Source organism: Leucopleurus acutus (assembly GCF_964270905.1).
Source record: "Leucopleurus acutus genome assembly, chromosome: 1".
NCBI classification, from domain to species: domain Eukaryota; kingdom Metazoa; phylum Chordata; class Mammalia; order Artiodactyla; family Delphinidae; genus Leucopleurus; species Leucopleurus acutus.
In genome coordinates this window covers 174,083,632-174,108,533 of record NC_139142.1, presented here as the reverse complement: position 1 = coordinate 174,108,533, position 24,902 = coordinate 174,083,632, and the positions used below count along the sequence as shown (strand labels likewise).

Here is a 24,902-nt window from a genome sequence, read left to right as displayed (position 1 = left end):
GGACAAGGGAAGAGAATCTGTTGGCCTTCTAATATTATTGTTGCTTCTGTAACAAATTTCTAATAGATAAACTTTTAAAAAATTTCTAGACAGCCTAGGTCACGTCACAATGATAATAAAATGCAATGTAAATATCCTTCACAAATATTGCTGTGTTAAAGAAAAAGTCCTTGTAAATCAACCATACTCCAATAAAAATTAATTTAAAAAAAAGAACAGTAACTAATACATTAGTAAGTGCTTAATAAGTATTGATGAATGAATGAGTGAATAAATAGCAAAATTAACATTAAAAAAAGAAAAAGTCCTATTTCTTGATTTAAGACAAATTACCCTTTCACTTATTCTCAGTAAATGTTCTAGAGCTACTCTCATCCTTTTTCCCTCCTGGCATCTCACATAACTCACCTATATGTATGATCCTAAATGTCATTCTTATATTGAAGTTTAAATAACAAGTATACAACGATTCGTGCTTGAAAACCTTGCTTCTAGGTGAAAAGTTATTAAATGAATACTATTTCCATTAATTTTAATGCAAAAAGTGGCATGTTTTTGCTCAATCCAAGATACACAGTTTTCATAGATAGCAAAATAAATCAAGTAAATAATGAAAAACTTTTATAAGGAACAAATATAAAAGTAAATGCATTTAGTTTGATCACAGAATGTAGTGTGGTGATTTACTGTCCTCCTGAAAGGAGGAGGCAGAGTCCTTAGATGTAGGTAGGTAGAGAAGTCCAGATTGGGAGAGGCAGGAGGATGAGACCTGCCACACTCACATGGAACTTAAAATAGCACATGACTCAGAGAAACACCTCGGTATAAAGAAGGGCTACAGAGCATCACACTTCGAAACACGTGCAAGTTCAGTGTCTTTTAGAAAACGCCACCTTGACCTTCTCGCTTTGTGTCTGAGTACACAGAAAACATTTGGTTTCTCCCTCAAACTCTTGAGTGGAGGAAATCGGTGAGTATGTCTTTGTCTGAGACTGTAATGTCACAACTTTCTGTAGCATATATATGTAAGGTGTTTTGGATGAAGACTTCACTGCAGTGAAAAATAATTTGTCATCTGAAAAGTGTGTAATTTTTCAAGAGTGTTCAAAGGTCGTCGATCAGTTAGTGTGGGAGGTAGGTCTGTGTTCGCAGTGTTTGGAGAGGGACTAATCCTGGGGGGGTGCTTCTTTGCTGTGATATACACGGCTGATCACCTGCCTCCCACAGATACCTCCTCTGGCTCAGAAGACGAAGGCTCGGTGCAGGGCGACTCCCAGGGGACCCCCACCTCCAGCCAGGGCAGCATCAACATGGAGCACTGGATCAGCCAGGCCATCCACGGCTCCACCACCTCCACCACCTCCTCCTCTTCCACCCAGAGTGGGGGGAGTGGCGCCGCCCACAGACTGGCTGACGTCATGGCTCAGACGCACCTAGGTGAGTGCCCTGCTGGGCAGTCGTCTGTCTTATTCTCGTTGTCCTTACGTCTGAGTGGCTGCTGAGTAACCCTGCCCTTTTTATTTTGAAATTTCTCTATTTGCGCATCTCGGCCATGGAATCCATCCGAGGGACAGAACAGAGCCCCACTCCCGCTTCTGGGCTGCTTTGTTGTGTTGGTTTTACTGTTTTGTGAAACCCTTGGTTTTACTATTCTTTACATCCCAGACGTCTCCTCTGCTTGTAGAAGAATGCTTTCTTGTTTGTTAGAGAAACTTGCAGCTGTATCTGGTTACATGCTTTCTTCTCCTCATGCTAAAGTATGCTCCTAAATGAAATTTTAATTATGCTAATAAACAAGGCTGGGGACTTCAGAGTGAGTTTGCCCTTACTTTGGAAGTTACTTAGGAAGGGGAGGCTTTCATCACTACTGCTTATATGGTTTTCTGCCACAGGCATTCAGCTTTCCGGGGTGGTTCACGTTACTTTGTGTGTAGGTTCCATGATACATGGGATCCTCTGTATTTAAAAAAGCACAGAGTTAGGAAGCATTGGTAGGATGTTTGGAAATAGTGTAAAACAGGAGATGAAGTGAGAATTATTAGAGGGAAGGAGCATATTGGATGAGCAGGGGGCTGCGTGGGGGGGGTGAGTAAGGGTCCTGTTTCTCTGCCTGCACCCTAGCCCCCCACTCACTGCGCCACATTCATCTGGTGTGGAAGGCACAGCATGAGGTCCAGATCTGTCTGATCCATTTTCAGCTGTGGATTGAGATTTTTAAACATTTCAATAAAAAATTATTCACAAAGTAAATTACCTGCTTTGAATGTGGTGCCAAGACGGTTCAGTATGTTCTCCATTCAAATGGGGTGGACCAGGGTCAGCCGCATCCAGGGACATGGAAGCTGCACCTCCCTGTGCAGTGGTTGATCATCGAGCACAGGGCAGGTGCACGGCGTCCTCCCACATCTATCCTCTTATCCGAAAACTCCATGTTTAGAAAGTAGGTAAGTGAAATGAATGAATGAAATACTCTGCCAGCTTCTCAGACTCAAAAAGTATTTCTGGATTATTGGCTACTTGACAAGAGTCAGAGGAATTCCAAACTGACTTCTCAGGACTTGGCCCCAGTGGCACTTGCTCAGCATGAAGTTGAGGTTAAAAGCAACAGCCTTTTCAGAATCAGCAGTGAGACTGGTTGTCTACCAGCAGGACACAGGCAGCCGGTTGGGAGGGCTGGGTCTGGTCCCAGTTCTCACGTTAACAGCTGCCGGCTTCTTCAGAAGTCAGTATTCCCTGCTCTAGTTTTTTAGTGGGAAGAAAAGGAATGATAATGTCTTTCCTTTGTACCCATTGCGAGTAAAAAGGAGAAAATAGGAAAATTCTCCACAGTTTTTAAAGTAACACTCACATGCAAAGTAGTAGTATTAAATTTCAGTTTAAAACGTTTTCGGGAACATACACTGGTTAATGTGTACTGAGAACCTCTATTTGAAATCATAGATAAAAATTAAGCAGAAATGTATATGACCGTTAAAGAGTTTCAGATGCTAAAACTTCTTCCTCTGTGTTTTGGAACCTGAGATAGCCCTGAGGCTCAGTCCGTGTGCTTTGTCTGGTAGCCACCTGGGCGGGGGAGACGTGGAACTCCCTCCACCTCTGCCCCTCGCTCTTACCTTAGGAATGTGTGTTTTCTGACTGAGTACACTTCTAAGGAAATATCAGGAATCTTACCAAGAGAAACACATAATTTTGAACAGATTACTCCCTGCATTTGTTTCTCCCTTTATGTAGTTACATGTGGAATATTGGAGGAAATTATAGCATGGAGAACTAAATTTATCTGAACTATAAAAGGTTGCGTTACTCAGGTACGTTAAGACTCAGTGTAACCTAAATATAGCTTCTCAGCGTGTGACATTTCAGTAATTTCTAATTTGGCACATAGATAAGTTCCTAGAGTATCCAGGAATTTTCTGTAAATATGAAAAAAAATTTTGAAAGAAAGCAGTGGCAAAATAATAAAATAAGAAAAAGAGAATTAAAATATTTTACTCCAGGGCTTCCCTGGTGGCACAGTGGTTGAGAGCCCGCCTGCCGATGCAGGGGACACGGGTTCGTGCCCCGGTCCGGGAAGATCCCACATGCCGCGGAGCAGCTGGGACCGTGAGCCATGGCCACTGAGCCTGCGCGTGCGGAGCCTGTGCTCCACAACGGGAGAGGCCACAACAGTGAGAGGCCCGCGTACCGCAAAAAAAAAAAAAAATTTTTTTTACTCCTGTGGCAAAAGCAAAAGAAGTAAAAAGTCAGAATTGGCAGTGTTCAACCTTTTGTTGAGGCCATCAGAAGCCTACAAATAAGAAAATATTCTGTGTATGTCTGTGTTTTAAGGAATTTAGGGTCAAATAAACCACCAACTTGTAGTACCTCTGGTCCCTCAAGGTGAAGTACTTGGATAGAGTCTGTAGAAACCTCTTTTGCCCAAAGGGTAGAGGAAAGACAAGCGTTTAAAGACCATGAAGAGGCTGTAACAAGTGGATGGTACTTCTGCTTTGTGGTTGTTGGAATGAAATCCTGCGTCCTTGTGGGTCCATCCTGACAGCATGACAGGGACACTGCACGTGCATCTCCCATCAGGCTGGCTTAGCATACCATGCGGTCCCCGTCCAGGTGGTTTTTCCTCCTATGGCTCTGCTTGTTGTTATTCACACTTAAAACACTGACAATGAGGGCTCAAGACGTTCCCCATCCTGAGATGCTAAGGCCTGAGATGTGCACATTTGTGACACGAGAAGATGGACGTGCCATGCAACGGCTCCCTGCAGCTCAGACAGAACAGGGCCTGCACATCATTAAGGGCCCTCTCTCCACAATGATAGAGAACCAGAAGGTGTTTATTCAGAACCTCTGTGCATGTCATGTTCTTAAGACAGTTGGAAAGGAAAGGATCAACACCTCTAAAATATTTTGTCATTATCAAAAGTCAAGGAGCATAATTTAGAGTAACCAGGAGAATTAAAGCAACACTTTGAAACTTCAAGAGGCATATTTGTAAAAGGTACTAGAGTAGCATATAGGAATTAGTAAGCTACATAGAAATGGAGAAACTGAAGAGGAACTGTTAATACATTTCTAGATTAAGAAATAAGAACAAAGCATAATAGATAACATGGTTGTATATTCAGAATCAAAATTTGTATATTCAGGAAATTAAAGAGACTTCTCCATGAGCTGTTCTCTTATTTTGTAGCTCCAGATGTATAGGTAGGGTCTGTGTCACCCTTTGTAACTGACACATCTGAGATGTTGTCACATTCGGATTTCATCTGCATGTGTTGGGGGTGTGTTGTCATTAGCCAGATATTCATAGAAGTTATTGCCATTTCCGGACTATCTTAGAATTCGTCAGCGTGAATGCTGCTTTTGGTGTGTGCGGTTTGTATCAGCAAGGAAATTCTCATCAGGTTTCTTGCCTCTGGTCCTGTTAAGCAGATAGATGTGCCCCCATGTGCATGATACATAGTTAGCCTGGAGCCTGGCAGCTGTTGTCTGGGCCTAGATTCTGGTGTTCTAGGGAATCTGTTCAGAGGGCTGCGTAGCCACCGTTGTGATAAGTTACCCTAATTTATTTATGTATAATCATCCACAGTATCAAAGAATTCTTTTATAATCTCTTTATCCATACTTTTCAGACATTTACAGTCTTAAAATATTAACTACACACCGAGGATGGTGATATTAGCAAAGCCTGCACACTTGGGGCTGGGGTCTCCCTGCTATACCCTCACCTCCCCTCCTGGCTGGGGCATCCCCGCATCTAGAGCTTCATGATTCAAAGGCAGGGTCAGTGAATTTTTCCAGGAAAGGACCAGAGAGTGGATATTAAGCTTTGTGGGCCATGCAGTCCCTGTGGCCGCTGCTGAATTCTGCTGGCTCAAGAGCAGAAGACAGTGCGTGAACCATAGGCATGGCTATGCCCCCACAAAACTTCATTTATAAACACAGCTGACAGACCACCCTGTGAGCCATAGTTTGCCAACTCCTGCTTTAGAGAGTTTTAAGCCACGCTATTGAAAAAGTAAGCAAGAAAAGAAAATTTGCATTAGGTAACACATCAATTACTGCGTGTTTCTCGTGGCTCTTTGGGTGATACAATACTAAAAGAGAGAGGGATCTCTCACTGGCCGACGTGACTGTGGGAATTTTTAGTTAGGTCCTAGGTCTGGCTTCTAATGCTGCATTGTCTTGCACAGTTCATAATAAAGCTGAGATCTGCACAGATACTGAAATTGAGTGAATGTCACCATGGATCTTTTGCTGTCTCCTTGTCGAACATCTTTAACCACTGATCCTCTTCCAGCTGAGATGTTTCCATGTCTTTCTCCATTCATTTTTTGCTATGTTTCCTTTTCTGGGGAAGAAAGCTCCTTCTTTCCAAGACTCATCTTTTCATCCTCATTCTGGATTCTGGCTCCTCCCAAATCTGCTGGCTCAGCTCTTTTCTCTTTTGTATCTTAGCTTCCCCCATTGGTGAACCGGAGCTTTGGCTGTGATGATCACTCATTCCCTCCTCTCCCGGCCTGCACCACACCCTGGTTCTCCTTCCTGCTCTGTCCTTTCCTCTCCTCTGGTGGCTCCTCTCCCCACCCTGTCTCTCTGTGTTCTTGCCCATTTCATCCACTCCCACAGTTTTCGAGGCCATCTGCTCTTTCATGACCTTCAGATCTGTATTTCCTACACCCGTCCACATTTCAGAGTGCCTCTTGACCCTGCACCTCAGCCCTACGCTGTGTCCCCAGGTCGCCTCGTCTGACAAGGTCCTGCACTCCCAGGAGCAGGCTCCAGACCTCACCGTCCTTGGCTCCTCCTTCCACAGACCAGCACAGTCCCTGTTGGGTAGCGTTTGGCTACCCTGTGTCTCCTTCCTCTCCGTTACTGCTCCCAGGACCCTGCATCCAGACACCTCACCTCCCATCTCAGTGCTGCAGCCCCTTCCAGCCTCATATCTGTCCCGTTCATATTGTCCTTGTTGCCCTGTTGATGCTGTTAGGGCACAGATCTGCTCCGGTTTCTTGTCTCCAAAAACGCTTTGGGATTTTTGCCACTCGAAACTGATTTTGTTTATTTGGATTTTATACTTAGGATCAAAGTAATGATTTTTGACCCACAAGTATCCTAACCCTTCATCCAGTGCCTACTCCACGCTGCAGGAGTACCTCGGAGCCTGCCGCTCACACGTTGGCGCACACAGCCAACCAAATAAAAAGATGTCTATTCAGTTCTTCTCTTTCTCCCAGTGTTCAAATGCAGTCATCTACACTTAATGCCATGAGTTTCACAGATTCTTTCTTGGAACTCGTGAGAGGAAAGGATTCCCACGCAAGAGGAGAAATGGCAGAGCGAGAGCCTTTGGGCCTGAGAGCGAGGATGGCAGTGTCACCGTCACTGCAGAATGTCACGGTGTAGTGTCGCTTGTGCCCTCAGACTTGGTGAGGAGCGAGTAGCAGCACTCTTGTTCCCCAGGTGAGAAGACCCAGGCTTAGGAAGGTGGATGTGATGCCAAGGGCGCCCAGCTAGTGAGTGGTCAGCAGGAACCAGACTCCTATCTGTCAGGTGTAGGAGCACCTGCTCGTGACACTCCAGTCCTGCTTCCTCCTCAGTGTCTGTGTTCCAGCTTGGCCCTGCTTGTTAAAAACAGAACAAGAGCTCTTTGCAGACAGAAATGCAATTAAACTTTGCATAAACAGTAAAAGTTCCAGCATCCCCATCACAATCCTGCTGGGTCTGTGGTCTGTACAGGCTTGTGATGATTGGAGCCCTTCAGCATGAATTTGAATTTGCAGATAAAAAAGTCAAGAAGCTATTGTCTGAAGTTAAAGATTTCTGTTCTGATATTAGAACATCCCGAGATTTGTCTAACAGTAACTATCCCATCTTTATGGATTTTTGTGGCATAAATGTGGGAGGGAGGCTGTTCCAGTTCTGAGACCCTGTGTAATGCTTCTAAAGTCAACCTCTGAGAGCCTTGGCTGAGAGAAATGTTTGAATATAGAACAACTGAGCCCTTTCTAACTATCTCCAGGTTTAGTCTGCACATTTGAAAAGCAACTGTGAATCGCCATTAGCAGTATCACACACACTCTCACAGGTAACCAGAGTATACTGTTCTGTCCCTGAGTGATTATTAAAGGATTAAGGAGATAAATCCTCACTTATATTGTCATGCGTCAATATGACACATGGGTGAGACACCAGTAGAGCTCTCGTGTTGGGGGCTTCTGTCAGAGCCAGGGAGGTTGGACATTGCTGGGGAAACCAAGGAGGAAGTCCTGCTCTTCTCATGAGCTGTGCTTGGAAGATGGGTTGGTGCAGTGGGCAGCTGAGCATCGTCTCCAGCAGCCAAGCTGGATGCTCTGCCGTGAGGCCAGCTCCTTCCCTCAGCATCGCTGCAGATGCCTTTCACCACCTGTCACCTCCATATTTTCATTGAGGAACCTGGTTTTCTGCTGCCGTGTGGCGGGCACAGCCATGTCATCTTAGGGAGCCAGGACAGCTGGGTGGACGGGTGGTCTGAGGGCCTGTATCGCTTTCTGCTCAGTGACTGTGGAGGTTGGATGGACCGTAGGAGACACGGGAGGGGCCTTGTTGATAGATGGAAGGCTGGGTCCCTCTGAACTCGTCTCTCCTTATCTATCATCAGTTAGTGGACCACGAGCACGTTGCTTTCTACATGGGAAAACCAGATTTCCTCTTTTTCTTCTCTTAATTTAGAAGTTATTTGGGGACTGAAAAATAACAGGCTGGGAGGTGGGATCTCTGACCACTGATCCCTGAGGTTCCCAGTCATATAGTTAGAATTAAAGAAAGCTGCTTTTCAGCGGTGTGAGAACCAGAAGCATGTTATCTCTAGTCGTCAAGTGCTCCAGTGTATTCATTCTTATGTTCATTCATTCTTTGAACTTTCACTCCAACATTTGCTGAGTGCAAACGACATTGAGCTGGGTGTTGTACAACTTCAGCATCTGAGTAGGACACAGGAGCTGGACTGAGCTGGATGCCTGCAAGAGCAGGAGATGAGAAACGAGTTAGTTCAGGAAGCAGGGAATTTCCAACGCAGAGTTGAGCAGGAAGACCAGCTAGTAACCTGAAACGGTCATGGCCAAAACAGCTGTCCAAAACGGGTGGGTAGTTGGCAAGAGTAACAGACTAAAATCCGGAGTGGGAGGGGGATGCAGTGAGATGGGACCCCTGGTGCTGATGGCTCCAAATCAGCAGATACTATCATGGAAGACGGGTGAATTACACTTCCCTCCCACCTGCCCCTTGTGGCTTGATTCCAGATTCTTAAGGAACCCATGTCGGCTGCTGGGAGCAAAAGCCATAGAGGGGTGAATGAGACAGGACCCACCTGTCAGGGAGCAGATGCAAAGGTGTCACAGTAGCTCTGGGGCAGTCACAGTGGAGGTGACACCTGATAGGTGGCTGGAAGGTTGGCTGCCATTTTTCTGTTGATTTTGAAAGGATTGGGAAATTGATCTAAGGAACAGTGGGTCATCTGGCTCAGAAGATATGAACCCGCTCTGATGAGAGTTCTTAATCTTTGAAATGCTCCTGTTGCATATGGACCTGATTGGCATCATGCCTGGGGCTGATAAGCACTTTAGACCTTTGACCCTGCACCTTCAACCAGACCCTACTTTTTCTGACCCGTCAGCAAGTGTTTCTTGAGCATCTGTTACATACAAAGGTCTTTTCAATACTCACAAAAGATAGGTAACAGAGTTAAATACTTGGAGTCCTGATGTTTATTAAAATAAAATAGGGCACCATGTATCACTGCAATGGAAGAATGTTCTCTGGCTTCCTAACAGAAGCCCGCTGCTGGGCTTATAATCCTACAGTGACAGCATATGTGGGGAGTTTGAAAGGGAGGGGGAGAGGAGCTAACATAAATTTGGAAAGCACTTTGAAGTCATGCAGCTGTCACTGTTCCTATTTTTTAATCACCAGATGTATTGGAATCGTTATTTTTCCCAACTTCAAAGTGGAAGTGAGTATGTCTGCTGCCCAACACAAAGACTCAGTGGCTGCCACCAATGATGCAGCTACAGCATAACGTAAACACAAGTAAACCTGAGTGAAATGGAACGCGGTGAACTTACATTTTAGCTGCTTTTGTCTTATGTGGAAATGTTGCTCATCATACATTGGCATCTATTATATTTTTGTTTGAAATATGGGGTCCCAGGGAGTTAACTGCTCAGCCATGGAGAATTAGATCATTTTGAAACATGAAATAAAGTCTATTTGGCAAGAGCACAGGTAGAGGAGATGAGAAGAATGAATGCAGTGTTTGAAATATTAAAGAGGTCATTTGAATGGTCCTCTTCTCTCCCTCTTGCTCTTCCCCTCAGTGATCTGATAAAGCATCCCTGCCGCACCCTCCTCCCTCTCACAGGTACTCTTTTTCTGGGCTAAGATCTAAGAAATTGCCCTTAAGGGTATGTGTCAGTTGGCTCAGGCGGCCATAACAAAGCACCTTAAATACGGCTTAAACAAGAGACATTCAGTGACTCACAATCCTGGAGGCTGTAAGTCTGCGCTCACGGTGGTGGCACTTTCTCCTGATGCCTCTCTTCCGGGCGTGTAGACAGCCGTCTTCTCTGGGCATCTCTGTCCTCATCTCTTCTTATAAGGCACCAGTCAGATTGAATTAGGACCCATCCTAGTGGCTTTGTTTTGCCTTAATCATCTCTTTAAAGACCTCCATCTCCAAACACAGTCACCTTCTGAGGTCCTGGAGCTTAGGACTCCAGCATGTGAATTTTGAGGAGACATAGTTCAATCCATAACAGGCTGGACACTCCTGGAACAGGGAGATGAGAAATGGGGAGCTGGACTCTCTGCTGATGGCCTGTGTTTAGGGGCTGATGCCGATTGTTATCTTCACAGAGATCTCCAGGCTCAGACCCTGGAAGAGTAGTTGTCGGTGCAGAGAGCTGCCCATGTGTTCCTCTCCTGGCATGTCTTTCTGTGTGCCTGGTGACGCCAGTGCTTGTATCTGTTTATCTACGTTAATCCCCACTGTAACTCAGAGGTAGGCATTGTCATTGTCACCCCCTTTTACAGGATGGGGAACCGAGGCATAGGAAGGTCAGTAACCGGTCCCTCAGGTGATCAGCTCTGAGAGGCGGACCTGAGGACCAGTTGGGCAAGTGCTGACGGCCCAGCCCTCAGCCCCCATGCACATTTCTACACACTTACTGGTCAGTGTGCCTAGGACTGAGGGTCTCCCGAGTCCAAGCACCGGCATTGGTCACGCTGGTTGCTATGTTTGAAGCTTGCTTAGGAATTCAGATTAATATTCCTCAGCCTCAAGTCTCACTCAGTGTAATGTCCCTTAACATACACAGGCTCACTGACACAGAAGTCAGTCTTCACTTCTGGCGGATTGGGTACTTGCCAATCTGCCTACTTGTTAAAATTACCTGCACCCTCAAATGAGTACCCGTGGGCTTCTCGAGGTCTAGACATTTGCAGAACGGCTAAAATTTGAGTCCCCGATGTGTATGTTCCCAGCGGAGTCGACAGGCCACGCCCCGGCTTCTAGTTTAGCGCAGTCTGTAAACAGCGTCCTTTATGTGATCTCTTCGGTGCTCTGTTTTTCCTCATTCTTGTGCTTTATGTTAGTGATTTCACAGTTTAAACTGGCCCTCACGTGTAGTGACAAGGTGGGCAGTGTACAGCGGAGAAAGGCCTTCCAGTACCTGCTCCCCTTTTAACAGCATAAAATGTGCTCTGTCACGTGGAACTATAGAATCTCGACAAGTTTTTATCTAGTAAGGATTAACAAATCAAAATTAATAGTATAATACTCATTATTAGAACTTAGTACGTATAAAATGACATGGACATTCTCACTTGACATGCTCTCCTTAATGTCTTATGTAATAAATACAAAATCATGCTTTCCCCATTTAAGTACTTAACTTTATCATCAAATAATGTTATGGGGAAGGCCTGCTGTACGTTTCATTGTGCAGAACACGGCACACCATTCACATTAGATGTAAACAGGTATTTTTTGAATGACTGGACTGTTCAGTATTATTCATGCTAAAACAAATAATAAAATAGCTACTATTTCCTAAATGTTCACCTTCTATCAAGAAATGTTCTAAGTACTTTACATATGTTAACTCATTTAATCTACCCAACAAGGAGGTAGTTGCCATTATTCCCATTTGATGGATGAAGAAACCAAGGTATAGAGATCAGGATGCTTCCAAGGTCTCAAGAATTTGCAGAACTGGGATTCAAACCCCAGGCTCTCTGTATCTAAAGCTTGAGCTCTTAACTGCCTCTACTATGACTGACAAGAAAATTACTCCTTTATGAACACATAACTTACAGTGTCTTTTTCCTTTGGCCAGTTGAAGACATTATTTTAATTAAAGTGCAACAGTGATTCATTGATGTGGCACCTGTAGTGATGTTATTATTGTAAAGATCATCTTTATGCTGAGATTTTTGTAGTAGTTTTTGATTCAGAATCTTTTTCTCTTCTTAGGATGTGGCATTTTTGAAACCTTATTGCTTACGTAACCTTCAGAATAACTGTATCATGATAACCAGAAAACTTACAATTTGCTTCTTTACAGAAAATCACTCTGCACCTCCCGACGTAACCACTTACACCTCAGAACACTCAATACAAGTAGAAAGGCCGCAGGGCTCTACGACGTCAAGAACAGCCCCAAAGTATGGCAATGCCGAGCTCATGGAGACTGGCGACGGTATGTCTTCCAGCAAGTTTTTCCTCCTTTGTAAATTCTAAGTTCTGCTGACGTGCTTTCTGTGCCCTGACTGGATGTGTTTCTTCTAGTGACACAGTCGGCTCATTGACTCATCAGGTTCTTTATGAGCCTGCCTAGAAGGTGGCATAGTTACAGGAAGTGCAAGCTATCTCCAAGGGGGCCAAGAGTTATTCCTTGTAGGAAGAATGTCAACGTTGTAGGAATTTCGTCATGAGAATAAAAAGATTTGATAAAATTCTGATGTTTTTGCTAATGAATAATGTTGATTCCACAATTAGAAAATTAGTACAGGTGTTAAGACTGTGAACGGTTACTTGGAAGGGCAAGATGGAGCTAAACACAACCAAAATAATGCACAGAGATGGGCAGAATGGTGCTTTAGACTTTGGAAGAAAGATGGTCCTTTTTCCTCCATGTTGGAAAAAGTATCGGTGATTTGATAAATACAGCCACTCGGGTTCTCTCTTATTCCTTGAATCTTTCATCTTGGTATGCTCTGACATATTCCTGTTACCCATCCTAAAGTGACGGACTCGAGCATGAATTTCATGCTTTATTCTGCTTTCCTTGACCTTCCAGAGTCATGAAAGTTAGACTGGACCCCGATGATGATATAAAGTGTTATTTTCTTGGAAGATGGCCAAAATAGCCTCTGTGTGCCATCCATCCCACTATGCTTGTGTCCGTGACACTGTGACTCGGGGGTGATGAGGAGGCCTGGACCCAGCCTCTAACAGGCAGATGCCTCTTCACTGTGGTCAGAGCCCAAGGTCGCTAGGTTCTGAGTTCTCTGTTAGTATATTTGAAGTCACTCCAGTTTCCAGTATGATTGGTTTCCCTGGAATGCTTCTCAGTATCAAGGTTTGCTTTAGTCCTCTACTAAGTTCATTGTTTATTGAATTGGTCATTACTGTTATTCTTTTCATCACCATTTTAGTAACTTTGTTGTCTTTGAAGTTCATCATCTTCACCTGCTCCCCCAGGTAAATTCATCTATTGTCCAGTTCAGTGCTGTGATGGTATCTCGTACCAGAACCACATGGGGCACTTGTTGGAAAACAGATTCTGGGCCACACCCCAGACCTAACACATCAGAAGCTCTGGGCTGGGTCCTAGGATGATTTGTGTGTGTTCTAAATTAAGCTGGAGCACCAGTGGCCTTGTGAAATGATCTCTGATTCATCCAAACCAGATTAACTGGGACTCTTTAATGGGGAAATTTTGTGTTTAGATATTGAGAATTCTGGGTTGTATATTTTTATGTATTTTCAAGATTGTAAAATATTTAATGTCTCAATTCTGAAAGTGCCCATAGAGTATTTTGAGACTATCTGTTAAAATGGTTGTTATTGGATAGAAAAATTCCCTTGAATTCTGTCATACTTGTTCCAAAAGCTGAGTTCTCTTCTTGTGACACTGTGCCGTGGAGGAAGGGCTTTGCCTCGGTCAGTATGGGAAAGACCCTCTCTGGTCGTGGTTCTTCTGTCTGAGAACCGTGAAGGTTCCAGGCCTTCGTATTTACCAGGTTCAGGTTTCCAAGCACTGTTCAGCAGGAATGAAATCTGCCTGCAGAGAGTACATGTGATCCAGTTACGGATTCAGCCTCTTGGTGCTCCATTTTTTTCATTTATTTGGGTTATGTAAAATTTTTTAAATTTCATGCCTTTTTCATTGATCATTTCACTTATTCAGTTTTGAAAACGATGTCACATTTATTGTCATGAGAAATGTATTATAAGGTTGGGTCTGTTTTTCTCAGTACACATGGATAAATATCTGTAAGTTCTGTATTATATCAGAAACTGAATTTAGAGACTTTTAATTGCTGTGCTTCTAGAATGCATTGCCTAAATGTTCACTCAGGAGAGTGGGTCTGAAAGACATATAGGAGGGACCTGGCCATTACCTGCAAGAGGACAAGGCCTGCCAGCAGCACTTGTAGAACCTGAGTCCCCTTACTTTCAGGGGTGGCAGCTGGAGGCTGAGCACAGGTGGTCTCAGGGGAGATTGGGACTTGGGGAGGATCTCACTGCTTAATCAGCTCTCTGACCCCCAAGGACACAGGGGACCCTGAGACTGTATTAATTAGGAGATGACAGACCCTGTTTTAGGAATAGAGGCGGGACCGAGCCCAGTCTATTGTCTGGAGTTTTTCCCAAGGTCACCAGAGCAGGACAGTTCACAGTGTAAAAGGGAATCATTTCTGCTACATCTTTATGCTCTCTCGAGGCTTCCTAGCAAGGTCACATGCTAAGACCGTCCACCTTGGAATGTTCTCGTTGAGCAGCAGTCATCTTAGGTGACACTGAGGGGCTCCCAGCCCTGAGATGGGGCAGGGTGTGCTGTCATGGCTGTTTTTACTGTAGCTGCTTGTTTACGCTGTTCATGCTCACAGTCAGTCCACCTGCCCCATGGTTCTGTTTTTCAGGAGTGCCTGTAAGTAGCCGGGTATCAGCAAAAATCCAGCAGCTTGTCAACACCCTCAAACGACCCAAACGACCACCATTGCGGGAATTCTTCGTCGATGACTTTGAAGAACTGCTGGAAGGTGAAAGAGCCCGTTCCTACCCGCTCGTCCAGTGTTTCTGTGACCCTATAGAGTATAGTGTTTTTCTACCAAGGCTGTTAGACTTTTTAAGAACAGTAATCTTGGTGTTCTTGGGAAGACAGGGATCCTGCCTAGAAACTGTAGGTACTATTCTCCAAGGTCCCTTTAAAGATACGCCAGTCCCAGCACAGTTGGGTTGATACCATTTGTGTGTCACTCTCAGCAGAATGCGATTTTGTCCCGTGAGCCAGGCCTCTTTCTGAGGACTCCTTGAGGCTACAGGAATGCTGGTGTTGATAAATCATAGGCAACCTGAGCTTGCAGCAGCGCGTTCTCTCTGAATAGGCTTTAGAGGAACGCAGAATGAGCCGTGGCAGATCTCACCTTCCTGCCTCTCGTGACAGCTTCAGGAGCTGGTATTCTTAACCCCTGAACAGTCCTGAGCCTTTTAACACGAACAACTTAAAATTGAAACAAAGTACTGCTTGTTGTGTCAAACCCAAACTGCTTATTTTCTTGCTCTTTATACCACAAGTAAGACATAGCTGATTTTCTAGCCAGCAGGTGGAAATTGTGAATCATCAACTATAAGAGAAACCTTTCCCAGAAGTGAGAATAATCTCTCAGATTCTTACCTATCTAAAGAGTTGGGCAAATTGTTTTTATTATGGGGCGTTTATTTTTGTTATACGTAAAAAAATATGTGCTGTGCCAGTTATTCATAGTAGCTGTAGCAAATTCAAATTTACATCTCAGTATTTAAGGGAAAAATATAATTCAGCAAGATTTGAGCCCTTTGGAGTCTATAATTACTAGTGTATGTCGATAACCGATGTTTTAAACATGGCAGTCCTAGACTCTAGGCATGTTAAAATGCATAGTTTTACTTGTCAGTTTATAAATGCATTCAGGTCTCCCGAAGTTCCACACCCTGACTTTGCCTTGGAAATTGTAAGAATTAAGTGCTTTTGTTACATCCATGAGGCTCATGTGTCGGTCATAGCTCTAATTCTAGAAAAACACCTGTGCATGTTTCCTGTCCTCTAATAAATGTCTAACTCCAGTGTAAATCTTCTAGCTTCCTTAAAAGGAATAAAAAAGTGATTGTGCTAACATGGATGTGTTTTTCTTGAAAACCTTTTGTGTTCAAATGTATTTAGTTCAACAACCAGATCCAAACCAGCCAAAGCCAGAGGGAGCCCAAATGTTGGCGATGCGTGGGGAACAGCTGGGTGTGGTTACAAATTGGCCCCCATCTTTAGAAGCAGCGTTACAGCGATGGGGGACCATCTCACCAAAGGCCCCATGCTTGACCACGATGGACACGAATGGGAAACCTCTGTACATCCTCACTTACGGTAATCCTCTGAGACTTATCCACCTTTTGTTTGTTTGTGCCTGCACACAACTGTCACTTTCAGGGTGGCCGATTCATATTTGTGTTGCCTTATGTTTCTAATACAGAAATAAATGGAACCTGAAAGGAATATTATAGGAAAATTATTTGGTTTGAATATGAAAAGTTACTATTTGTTAAATGTTTTTGAGTAAAAACCAGAAAGTGATATAAAAAATTAGTGATTATAACTCTAATAAGATGTTAGATTTTACCTCTTGGAATGTATATTAATTAAATTAATGCTTTCAAGAAGGATTGGTAGTCAAAGAATGTATATCAGAGCTCTTTGACATGCGTCACTCACTTAGAAGAAACAGAATCTGTTTCCAAAGTGCTTTTTCAGAAAGCAAGAGAAAACAAACTTTTCTTTAATTCTTTATTCAGTACCATTAATGCAGTCCATAAACTTGGAAATAGTTAACTGTACCAGAGAGATTCCTTTCTCTTTGCGCCACGGATAAGAGGCGGAGAAAGCAAATTTTCAGGTCATTTTCACACTCTCTGTTACAGTTTTGCAAAGAAACAAGCTTCGTAACAAAAACACCAAAATGGCTTATATTATGTCTGCATGTGTGAGGTTAGATTACCTTTTTTTAACTTTCAGTTTTGTTTTTATGATGATAATGCTCTTCTAATTGCAGGTAGGAGAGAAAGTGTTTTCTCCATTAGCAATGGAGGTCAAGAGCCAGGTGTTAAGTATTATAGCCCAGCCTTTTAGTGGGTGTGGGGCCCGTGAGGCACCCACTGTGCCTCAGTCATTATCCTGTGCATCTCATGGAAGGAAATGGGATTTAGGAGCATATGTTTTCACAGTCTCATTTTTTTTTTTCTGGTTTTGTTGGGAAATTCTGAGTGGAGTGGAGAGAGGGTATTTCACCCATCATGAGGCATAAGATTCATTTTTTTAAAAGTCATACTCTTGGAAATAGATTTTAGTCAGTCAAAAAGACAGAGGACTTTCCTGTCTGACCTTCATCTCTTGCCAGATTCAGCCATGGAGCTGATTGTGTACTGTTTTCCAAGCATCATTTATTGAAAGACTGTCCTTTCCCCTTTCTTGGCTCCTTTGTCATAAATTAGTTGACGTACATGCGTGGGTTTATTTTTGGGCTATTCTGTTTCATTGATCTATGTGTCTGTTTTTGTGCCGGTATCATACAGTTTTTCATTACTGGTAGTTTTGTAACATCAAGGAGTATGATGTTTCTAGCTTTGTTTTTCTTTCTCAAGATGGCTTTGGCTATTTGGGGTCCTTCATGGTTTCATACAAATTTTAGAATTGTTTGTTCTATTTCTGTGAAAAATGCCATTGGAATTTTGATAAGGATTGCGTTGAATCTATAGATTGCTTTGAGTAGTACAGACATTTTAACAGTATTAATTCTTCTGATCCACGAGCAGAGAATATCTTTCTATTTATTTGTGTCATCTTTAATTTCTTTCATTAAAATCATAATTTTTAACGTACAGGTCTTTTACCTCCTTGATTAAATTCATTCCTAGGTATTTTATTCCTTTTGATGCAGTTGTAAATGGGATTGTTTTCTTGATTTCTCTTTCTGATAGATTTTTATTAGTATATAGACAGAACAGTTTTCTGTGTATTGATTTTGTATCTGCTACTTTACTGAATTCATTTATTACTCTGTTTTTCTGTATAGTCTTTAAGTTTGTCTATATATAATGTCATGTTATCTGCAAGTAGTGACAGTTTTTCTCCTTCCTTTCCAGTTTGGATGCTTTTTATTTCTTTTTCTTGCCTTATTATTCTGACTAGGACTTACAATGCTATGTTGAATAAGCATGGCAAAAGTGTCTTGTTCCTGAATCTTAGAGGAAAAGCTTCCAGCTTTTTACTGTTGAGTATGCTGTTAGCTCTGAGCTTATAAACATATGACTTTTATTTTGTTTGTAAACATATGACTTTTATTTTGTTGAGAATTTTGATCATAAATGGATGTTGAATTTTGTCAAATGTTTTTTCTGCATCTGCTGAGATGATCATATGATTTTTATCCTTCATTATGTTATTAATGTGCTGTGTCACATTCATTGATTTGCGGATGTTGAACCATCCTTGCATCTCTGGAATAAATCCCACTTGATCATGGTGTATGAGCATTTTAACATATTATTAAATTTGGTTTGCTAATGTTTTGTTGAAGATTTGTGCATCTGTGTTCTTCAGGCCTGTAATTTTCTTTTCTCATGGGGTCCTTGTCTTGTTTTGATATCAGGGTAATGCAGGCCTTGTAAAATGAGTTTGGAAGTGTTTTCTCAACTTCTGTTTTTTGGAAGAACTTGAGAAGGATTGGTATTAATTCTTCTTTGAATGTTTGGTAGAATACACCAGTGAAGCTATTTAGTCCTGGACTTTTGTTTGTGGAGAGGGTTTTGGTTACTGATTCAATCTCCTTACTAGTAAACGGTCTGTTTAGATTTTCTGTTTTTTCATCGTTCAGTCTTGGAAGGTTGTATGTTTCTAGGAATTTATTTCTTTGAGGTTGTCCAGTTTGTTGGTATGTAATTGTTCATAGTAATCTCTTATGATCATTTGTATTTCTTTAATACCAATTGTAATGTCTCTCATTTCTGATTTTATTTATGCGTCCTCTTTTTTCCCTGGGTGAGTCTAGCCAAAGGTTCGTTAATTTTGTTTATCTTTTTAAAGAACCAGCTCTTGATTTCATTGATCTTTTCTGTTGTCTTTTTAATCTCTATTTCATTCATTTCTGCTCTGATCTTTGTCACGTTCTTCCTTCTAACTTTGGGCCTCATTTGCTCTTCTCTTTCTAGTTACTTGAGATGTAAAGTTAGGTTGAGATTTTTCTTGTTTCTTGAGATCGACGTTTATCTGTGAACTTCCCTCTTAGAATTGCTTTTGCTGTATCCCGTTAAGTTTTAGTATGTTATATTTTCATTTTCATTTGTCTCAAGGTGTTTTTTACTTTCTCTTTTGATTTCTTTGTTTCGTTGGTTTTTGGATAGCATGTTTTTTAATCTCCACATACATGTAAATTTATCAGTTCTCATAATCGATTTCTAGTTAGATAACATTGTGGTCAGAAAAGATGCTCAATATGATTTCAGTCTTCTTAAATTTAAGACTCGTTTTGTGGCCTAAGATATGATCTATCCTGGAGAATGTTCCATGTGAGCTTGAGAAGAATGTTTATTCTGCTGCTTTTCGATAGAGTGTTCTTTATATATCTATTAAATCTATCTCGTGTAATGTGTAATTTAAGGCTGATGTTTCCTTATTGATTTTCTGTCTGGCTGGTCTGTTCATTGATGTAAATGCGGTATTAAAATCCCCTACTCTTATTATATTGCTGTTGTTTCCCTCTTTATGTCTGTTAATGTTTGCTTTATATATTTAGGTGCTTCTATATTGGGTGCGTAAATATATCCAAATGTTATATTTGCTTGTTGGATTTACCCTTTATCATTACATAATGTCCTTTGTCTCGTTACATTCTTGGTTTTAAAGTTGATTTTATCTGTTATAAGTATAGCTACCCCAGCTTTCTTTTAGTTTCCATTTACATGGAATATCTTTTTCTATCTGTTCACTTTCATTTTGTGTGTGTCTTTGTACTTGAAGTGGGTCTGTTGTAGAAGTATGTAGATGAGTCTTGTGTTGTTGGGTTTTTTTAAATTCATTCACCCGCTGTGTCTTTGGATTGGAGAATTTAGTCTGTTTACATTTCAAGTAGTTATTGATAGGTATGACCTTATTGCCATTTTTTAAATTTCTTTCTGGCTCTTTTGTAGTTCCTCTGTTCCTTTAGTCTTCTCTTACTCTCTTCCTTTGTGGTTTGATGACTTTCTTTAGTGGTGTGCTTAGATTCCTTTCACATTATTTTTTGTGTATCTACTATAGGTTTTTGCTTGATGGTTACCATGAGGCTTACATATAACATATTTTTAACAGTCTGTTTTAAGTTGATTAAAAACTTAAGTTTGAGTACATTCTCAAGCCCTGCATTTTTAGTCTTCCCCTGTTTTATGTTTTTGATGTCACATTTTACATCTTTTTATCTTGTGTATTCCTGAACTGTTGTAGTTATTTTTACTACTTTTGTCTTTCAACCTAATACTAGGTTTATAAGTGATTAATCTACTACCTTTACTAAATATTTACCTTTACCAGTGAGACACATATTTTCTTGTTACAAATTACTGCCCTTTCTTTTCAGCTTAAATAAGTTCCTTTAACACTTTTTTTGTAAGGCTGCTTTCATGGTGATGAACTCCTTTAGCTTTTTGCTTGTCTGGAGAACTTTATCTGTCCTTCAGTTCTTCTCTTTTTTTTTTTTTTTTTTTGTGGTATGCGGGCCTCTCACTGTTGTGGCCTCTCCCGTTGCGGAGCACAGGCTCCGGACGCGCAGGCTCAGGGGCCGTGGCTCACAGGCCCAGCCGCTCCGCGGCATGTGGGATCTTCCCGGACCGGGGCATGAACCCGTGTCCCCTGCATCGGCAGGCGGACTCTCAACCACTGCGCCACCAGGGAAACCCTGTCCTTCAATTCTGAAGGATAATTTTGGCCAGGAGAGTATTCTTGGTTGGAATTTTTTTTTCTTTCTCCTTTCTAAATCAGTCAAGAACTGTTTTATCTTCTTTAATTTAAATCATCAATTTACTCTTTATTTTTTTCTATTTGAAAGTATTTCTAGAACTTGCCAAAAGTTTGTTGTTTCCTTTTTCAAACTCTCTGTTGTAAATTGGCTTTTGTATGAATTTATGATGGTCTCGACTTTAATATTCCAAACTGAGAATGAAGTTGAAACTTTAACAAAATATAATGGTGCTAATTGTTTGATTGTAATTGATTTGTTTGTTTACAATCGTTGATTTTTTTCACTTACAACAGGTTGATTGTAATTGTTTATTTAACTATAATAATTTCCTAACATTGTTCACATTAAATAAATCTGAAGGCACAAAATATTTGTGATTTCTTTAGGAAAAAAATAACTCCTTGCATTATTTCTAATGGCTAGTGACTATCTGGGGCAAAAATATAATCATCAAATAATTGTAAAGTAGCCAGTCTTGAGGAGGTGGAGTTAAGGAAGGTGGAAGAGGGGCATGAATAAAACATCACACCTAGTAGCTACTCTCAATGATCAAGAAGTAGGCTAAAATGTAGACTGCGATTTTGTTTTTTATAGCTTGCTTTATTATGATGTTAATAAACCAAAGAAACATTTGTTGAGCACATACTATGAGCGAGGAATGTCCTAGGAATTATAGGAATCAGAGATAATGGAAAAATCCTCCTTGTCCCCCTAATCACTAAGGAAGAGACAAATTGATAAATCCATTGATAGGAAAACAGTAAGAACCCTAGTTTGGATTGCTGCAAAATCCAATATGAGATAAAACAAATTCAGATTTTTTTCATTTCATAATTTCATAATTTAATTTCATAATTAAAGTGTATATTAATTTAGCTTTTACATTTAAAATAGGAAAAAGATTAGAGCAGTGATTGCATTTATAGGAAATAGTTCAAATTGTTGTTATCTTTATTATACTATTATTGCATTAATATAATTTCTAACACCTTGACTGCTTCTGAAAGCTTATAGAAGCTAAAGTTGTAAAAGGCCTTTATGTGTCCAAGAATTCATGTTAGATTTTAAAGTCAGTTTGGTTTGATCTCAGACTGTTTGCTATCACCTGGGTATGCTGAGGAAATGTCTGGCACTGGAATGAAGGCAGGGATTTGAATCTGCAAGTTCTTCAAAACTGGTTATTTTTCTCATGTTTTTTTAATCTTTTTAGTCCTGCTTTGTGGTGATTTTTTCTAGAGTTCAAAACTTTAAAATAATTCAAAAATTTTACCATAATTTTTATCTAAATTCAGGGATTAGGATTCCAAAATCCTAAAAGTTAGGAAAAGTTGAAGTTGAGAAACTTAGGATGTGGGGAAGGAGAGGGATCAGGCCCTACAAAGCCTGTCTTAAGTGCCCTTTACATTCATTGCAATCACACAAGACAGGACTCATTAATAGAGGAAATAGGTGTCATTTTGCACAACATAAATTAGCATTAACTCACTAATGCCTTGGTCCCTGCCCTATTTTACTCCCTAGAAATCCTCCCCACTTCTGTGATGGTAATTAAATTCTGTGTGGCTTTCCTCTAGGTTCTTAGCATCCTAGGTATATTTGTATTTAATACGTTATTCCAGTGTTCAGGCTTCTCAGATTTTTAAGTCAGATTTGCTGGCTTTTGTTTCCCATCTTGATTCCAGGGGCTCGGAATAACTTGAAAGGCTTAAAGTGAAAAAGTAATACTCTCTATATAGGTTAATGTGCACACATGTACACAACAGAAAATGCATGTGTACAATTAATTGTGTCTTTATAATTTGTATTGATAGGCAAACTGTGGACAAGAAGTATGAAGGTTGCTTACAACATTCTGCATAAATTAGGTACAAAACAAGAACCTATGGTGCGACCTGGAGATAGGGTAAGTGCAATTTAAATTATCACATCTGCAAGACACGTGGTCTGAGGTGGAGAAGACACCCACTGTTTTAAAGTTGCAAAGTTCAGTGCCTCCATACTACTAAATCAGGCTTTCTTAACATTTACTGTGAACCAGAAGCAGTTATTCAGCAGGATTAATCTTCACAGTAACTCAGCGAGTTTAACTATAGTAGTTCTCACATTTTATCCATGAGGATATTAGGACTTGAGAGGGTAAGAATCATATCAGCTGAAGGCACATAGCTAGAAAGTGGTATAGCCAGTGCTCGTATCCATTTCTGTCCAACCACAAAACCTGTGTTCCTAACCCCTGACATATGTGGTCTCCTAGTTTGGAATGTACTTGCACTGTCTCCCTGAGTAGGCAGGACAGTTGTGTTTAGAACTTTTTTATATTAGTCAGTGATATCGAAAATCCTGGCAGCAAACTGCTGGTATGTTCCTTTCCTAGTGTTAAATTTCTTGATATAGGCTACTGTCTTTCATTGAAAAGCACAATTTTATTCTTACTACAATCTGCTAAGTTACTGAAAACAGATATTAGTATTTCCTTTTTAATGTTACACCCAGAGCAGTTAATAATCTTGCCCAAGCTTTACACCCCAATTAAGATGTGGGACTGAGAGTAGAACCTAGTTTTCTTGCCTTAAATGGAGTGATTTTTTCCCCATATGTTGCTATTTACCTCAGAATGCCCCAAGACTGGGTTACCCACCTGCACCCAAAGGACTCCAAATTAATTTTATAAAAATATCATTTTAGAGCACCATAAACCAACAAGAATATAAGCTATGATTTACTTAAGAGACATTATAAAAACATGGGCCCATTATGGGGAATTTTTAATAAGACTGCTGCAGCCCCAGGATTCTGTGGTAGGCTATGATTCTTTCCAGTTTAATGAACAAGTTTGATATTTAGCTTTTAAAAGTCAATTATAGGTCTCACACTTCCTCATTATAAAACTTACCGTAAAGCTACAGCAATCAAAGCTGTGTGGTATTAACGCAAAGACAGATATAGACCAAAGGAATAGAATAGAAAACCCAGAAATAAATCCTTACATGTAGGATCAAGGGACTTTCAAGAAGGATGCTAAGACATTAAATGGGGGAAAGGATAGTCTACTCAACAAATGGTGCTTGGAAAATTGGATATCCATAAGCAAAAACCCAAAATTGAACCTTTATACCATATATTAAAAAATTAACTCAAAATGGATTAAAGACCTAAAGTCTTAGAATAAAACATAGGGGAAATGTTTCATGACATTGGATTTGGCAATGATTTCTTGGATATGGCACCAAAAGCACAGGGAACAAAAAAATTGATAAATTGCACTTCATCAAAATTAAAAAATTCTGGGCTTCCCTGGTGGCGCAGTGGTTAAGAATCCACCTGCCAATGCAGGGGACCACGGGTTCAAGCCCTGGTCTGGGAAGATCTCACATGCCACAGAGCAACTAAGCCCGTGTGCCACAACTACTGAGCCTGTGTGCCACAACTACTGAAGCCCGTGAGCCTAGAGCCCGTGCTCTGCAACAAGAGAAGCCACCGCAATGAGAAGCTCACACACCACAACAGAGTAGCCCCCACTTGCTGCAACTAAAGCCCGCACACAGCAACGAAGACCCAACGCAGCCAAAAATAAATAAAATAAATGTATAAAATTAAAAACTTCTGTGTACCAAAGGACACTTTTGAGAGTGAAAAAGAAACATACAGAATGGGAGAAAATGTTTACAAATCATATATCTGATAAAAGATTAGTATCCAGAATATATAAAGAAGTTCTACAACTCAACACCAACAACCAAAAAAAAAAAAGTTTAAAAATCAGGCAAAGGACTTGAATAGACCTTTTTCCAGGGAAGATTTACAAATAGCCAAATAAGCCCATGAATCACTAATCATTAGGGAAATATACGTCAAAACCACATGAGCTACCACTTGACACTCATTAGGATGGCTGCTATCAAAAACAGAAAATAGTAGGTGATGACAAGAATGTGAAGAAATTGGAACCCTTGTGCATTGCTGGTAGGAATATACAGTGGTGTAGCCACTGTGGAAAACAGTACTGTGGTGGTTCCTTAAAAAATTAAACATCTGATCCGATAATTCCACTTCAGTTTCAAAAGAATTGAAAGCAAGGACTTGAACAGATATATCTACACCAATGTTCATAGCAGCACTAT

At 41.0% G+C, this 24,902-nt stretch overlaps 1 protein-coding gene across 2 annotated transcripts in view; it reads left to right on the top strand.

Annotated features, from left to right (window-relative positions):
- The window catches only part of DIP2C (disco interacting protein 2 homolog C), a 362,563-nt gene that overhangs the window by 224,349 nt on the left and 113,312 nt on the right, over positions 1-24,902 (top strand). For both annotated transcript variants that reach the window (XM_082847813.1, XM_082847812.1), the window contains 5 exons: positions 1,228-1,437; positions 12,099-12,233; positions 14,683-14,802; positions 15,963-16,160; positions 22,593-22,684. In XM_082847813.1, the coding sequence (XP_082703939.1) occupies positions 1,228-1,437; positions 12,099-12,233; positions 14,683-14,802; positions 15,963-16,160; positions 22,593-22,684 (755 nt within the window). The remainder of the gene's footprint in view (positions 1-1,227; positions 1,438-12,098; positions 12,234-14,682; positions 14,803-15,962; positions 16,161-22,592; positions 22,685-24,902) is intronic.